At 35.1% G+C, this 4169-nt stretch overlaps 1 protein-coding gene across 1 annotated transcript; it reads left to right on the top strand.

The window, feature by feature from the left end:
- Positions 1–526: 526 nt before the first annotated feature.
- Positions 527–3869, top strand: LOC132748974 (uncharacterized). Its single transcript, XM_060738640.1, has 2 exons — positions 527–682; positions 2006–3869. Exon 2 carries the CDS (start codon positions 2014–2016, stop codon positions 3016–3018), a length of 1005 nt encoding a protein of 334 aa, XP_060594623.1. The 5' UTR covers positions 527–682; positions 2006–2013; the 3' UTR covers positions 3019–3869.
- Positions 3870–4169: the final 300 nt, after the last annotated feature.

Below are 4169 nucleotides of genomic sequence, written 5' to 3'. Positions count from 1 at the left end.
TTTTTAAACTAGAATGGACAGACATGATTTTTTTTAACGTTTAAAAAATGTTTTTAGAGCAAGTTCGTTGCTTGTATCCTGAAGAAAGTAGCGATAAATGTACAATAATGTGTCATAAAAGTATAGCAAAATTAAACAAAGTAATATATTGACTTCTATACAAAATTACTGTACAAACTGCAAAAAAAGCAGCAGATGAAAAAAAAAAAATTCAGGTAATTGGCCAATGATTTACTTTTTGGAAACTATAATAGTATACAAAAAAAAATGTTTTTGTTGTTTTGTTTTTTTTTTCGGAAATAAAAATAAAAGCCATTACACGGCATAATGGGCCTTTAAAATCACTCTTTTTAATCTTACGGTTGTCAGTAACCTCTCAAGCCAAAATCTGACATAAAAAATCCGACATTAAATATCAGACATAAAACCAATCAAAACTGGATTGATTAAATACATTGTTTATAAATGCTATACAGTTGAGAGCTTATCGATTAGGTAGCGGAAAGTGTGCCAAAAACATTCTTACATTGGAGATATCGCAGTAAGCTATATTTGTACATATACAATGTTTTGTTGTTGATTTAAGACAGCGTGATAAATGCTACCTTGATTTGAATAATGCAGAGTTAGTTTGGTCGTTAAAATGAAATCAAAAGGCTTATTAAAATCAGCAAAGCTAGAGGTATGTTCACAGTTTATTTTCTGTTTTTGTTTTGTTTCGAGTTATCAAACAATCGTTTAAAAGGTGCGTATAGCCACTTTGAAATCTTTAATCTTTTTCATTACGTACTAGTATATTTTAATTAGGCCTACATGTAAACGAAGATTGTTGTACTCCAGTGAACTTTCAACCCCCCCTCTTCCCCAATTTTACATTTACATATACACTTTATTGTTGATATTATTTCGTCAAATTACATGTACAATTGAATTATGACATTTTGTCATTTTATTTTATTTTTTAATAATGATATCTTGATATTACATTTTTATTTATAATGATAGTTCTTTGGTGATATCAGCATTTATAAATATATATATCCATTTTTACTGTCATATTATCCAGTTAGGGTGATAGATATTCTGATGAGTTTAATTCTAAGTACATGTTTACAAAGACAAGTTGTATTTTAATGATGTTAAATAGGGTACTTCTTAAAATCCCACGAAACGCCAATGCTCGATCAAGCATTTATCAGTCTAAGACAATAAGACGTTTTACAAGTTAGTAATTAACTGAAAATATCTCTTTATGAGGACATCTAGATACTGAGTATTCCTGTGTTGTGCTTTACCTAGCAACTATCAATTGGGTGTGGTCTGAAAATACCTTTTACATTTGAGCCGCGTCACGACAAAATCAACATAGTGGGTAAGCGACCAGCATGGATCCAGACCAGCCTGCGCGTCCGCGCAGTCTGATCAGGATCCATGCTGTTCGCTATCAGTTTCTCTACTTGTAATAGGGTTTGTAAGCGAACAGCATGGATCCTGATCAGATTGCGCGGATGCGCAGACTGGTCTGGATCAATGCTTGTCGCAAACGCACTATGTTGGTTTTGTCATGGCGCGGCTCATTTGTAGTTACGTAAACAATCAATATACATGAATGTCAATCCTAAAATAACACAAATATATCAGGCTAATTGAATGAATACGTAATTTGCGCTCATTCGTTAATAATTCAAACTTCTGTTGACTATAACCTTCAATTGTATACCATTATCTTAAACCGTTTGTCTGTTTTTTATAAGTCTAATACATATGTCTCTTCTTTTTATGTACTGTTTATATCAGTTCTTCATTTTCGTTCTTTATGTCTGTTGGTTGTGTCAGATGCCCCTTCTTAATGTCTGTTGTTTGTGCCCAATGTCCGTTCTTTACGTTTGTTTATTATCATTCCGGGAAAAGTACACGGCCTTCGTATATATCATAGTTGTTTAAATACGGATAAGTCGAACTTACGCATGTTTCACATTCTAATATTAGTAAAATCATTTTTCAGAATTAACTATGGCACCAGGTGCTTTGTGGGACGAAGAAGAGTTACAGAAAAGATCGAGCCCAGTACCTCCGTACCCTGGGTTTGATTTAGATGGAACCTATAGTCCTGATTGTCCAGTTCCGAGGGTTAAATGGGGCGCGGAAGACAATCTAAACAGAAATAGAGGTTCGATTGATAAGTGGGCGTTTTATGGAGAGAGCATTGCGTCACCAAGGCCTGAGCCCCGTTGTCCGACCAGAGAGTCCGTTGATAACTGGACGCATGGACGTCATGGAACAATAAAGCCGATAATAGATGGTTTTGCGTCTCCTAGACCGGAAACTGCCCCACCAAGAATTAAAACGGAAGCGGAAGGTATTGCACGTGTCAGTAGAGGTTTTAGAATGTGTAACCTAATTACAAAGTACGGGGAGTTCGGTGCTACTCCCCGAGTTGTCAGGGTGAAACCGGAAGCTGGAGATACAGCAACTACCCATAAAGGTGGCCGGATGAAAAAACTTGTTCACAGTTACGGGAAGTTACCCCTCTCTGCACGTGGAGTACCACGTGTCAAAGTTGAAGGAGAAGACAACGCCGACTTAGACAAAGGCAAGCGTATGAATAAACTTATTCATAGTTACGCTAAACAACCTCAGTCTGCACGTGCTGTCCCGAGGGTAAAAACCGAGGGTGAGGACAACGCTGATTTAGATAAAGGTAAACGCATGAACAATTTGATTCACAAATACGGTCGGACGCCCCTGTCCGCAAGGGCTGTCCCGAGGGTTAAAACTGAGGGAGAGGACAACGCAGACCTTGATAAGGGGAAGCGAATGGACAGACTGGTGCATAGTTGTGAAACCTTACCGAAATCCCCTCGATCCCCTCCGAGGGTAAAACATGTAGAGGGAAGAAATAATAGTTTTAGAGGACGAGGCTCAATGGGGAAAATCTTTCGTGATATGGGAAATAGGACTTGTACATTTCAACCAGGCGTTAAAAAGAAATCGTACCTTAAAACTGCAATGATGTGATTGTTTTAAGACAGCATTTACAACTTTTAACGTGTTTTTTTCTTTCAGTATTAGTCTCCAAACTATGGTGCTTATGTTGTTTTCATTATTATTATTATTATATTGTTTTTTGTCGATTTTCTTTTATTTTGCCCAAAATATTCAATTTATATAACTGATAATTCTGACTGCAGCCTACATTTGAAAATGCTTAATAAAGTCTGTTTTATCATAATACGGTGAGGAGCCAAGGGTTCCACCATTTATTTTTAATTCTTTAGGGAATAAAACTTACTATTACAACAGAATACTAGTATGTTAAGTATTGTATGGCAGCTTTAACAAAAAAAAAAACCCGAACATATCTCAGGATTGTGTTATCATATTTTTCTAATCTTTCTGGATCATTGATCCAATATACATACTTCAAAACGTGGGTTTAAAACGTTTGACCTTCTGCAAAAATTGCAGGGAAAAAAAATAAAATTTTCATTGGTCAAACATTAATCTGAGAATCTCATTGGCAATTCTTAAAAAAAAGTAAAATAATATAAAGGATATGTGAAATTGTCTTATTTTTTGATTAATCTAAAGGAGTTTCGGAAACGAATTTTCCTCTGCGGTTGCGCAGATTTTTATGTGTTTTTTTTTCAATTTGAAGTTAATGTGATGGGATATCTAAGTTTAAATTTAACATTTCTTCTTGAATACTAAAATGGAAAATGACTTTTAAATAAAAACAGATTAACTTTGGCCGAGTATCTTTTTTAAAAATACTTCTTGTTTGTCATTACGATCAATGAATCTCTTTTTTATTAGGAACATACATATATGTGTATATGTTTATTAATGCAATGGAAATATATGCTAAGAAAAAAACATTTATTCATATATTTTACCGTTTTCAGAACAATAACGCACAAACGTGTCTGGCTTTAGCTCACCTAAGCTCGCAGTTTACACAGTTTGTTCAATTCATGACACTGGGGTTAAAATGTGCTGCGTTCCAGGGATCAATTGATTAAGTTTAGTCATTTAAGGTCGATTTCTCCAAAACCACAATACCAACAGCTTAGATTAGATCTAGCTTAGCTATTCGAAGTGAAGTACTGTACAGAAGACCACTACCATGTTTGTTAAATTCATGACCCTGAGGTCAACGTTTGCCCTGC

This window comes from Ruditapes philippinarum, unplaced genomic scaffold, assembly GCF_026571515.1.
Source record: "Ruditapes philippinarum isolate M1 unplaced genomic scaffold, ASM2657151v2 ctg18829_1_1_1_1, whole genome shotgun sequence".
Taxonomy (NCBI): domain Eukaryota; kingdom Metazoa; phylum Mollusca; class Bivalvia; order Venerida; family Veneridae; genus Ruditapes; species Ruditapes philippinarum.
This window is presented reverse-complemented; position numbering and strand designations above follow the sequence as displayed.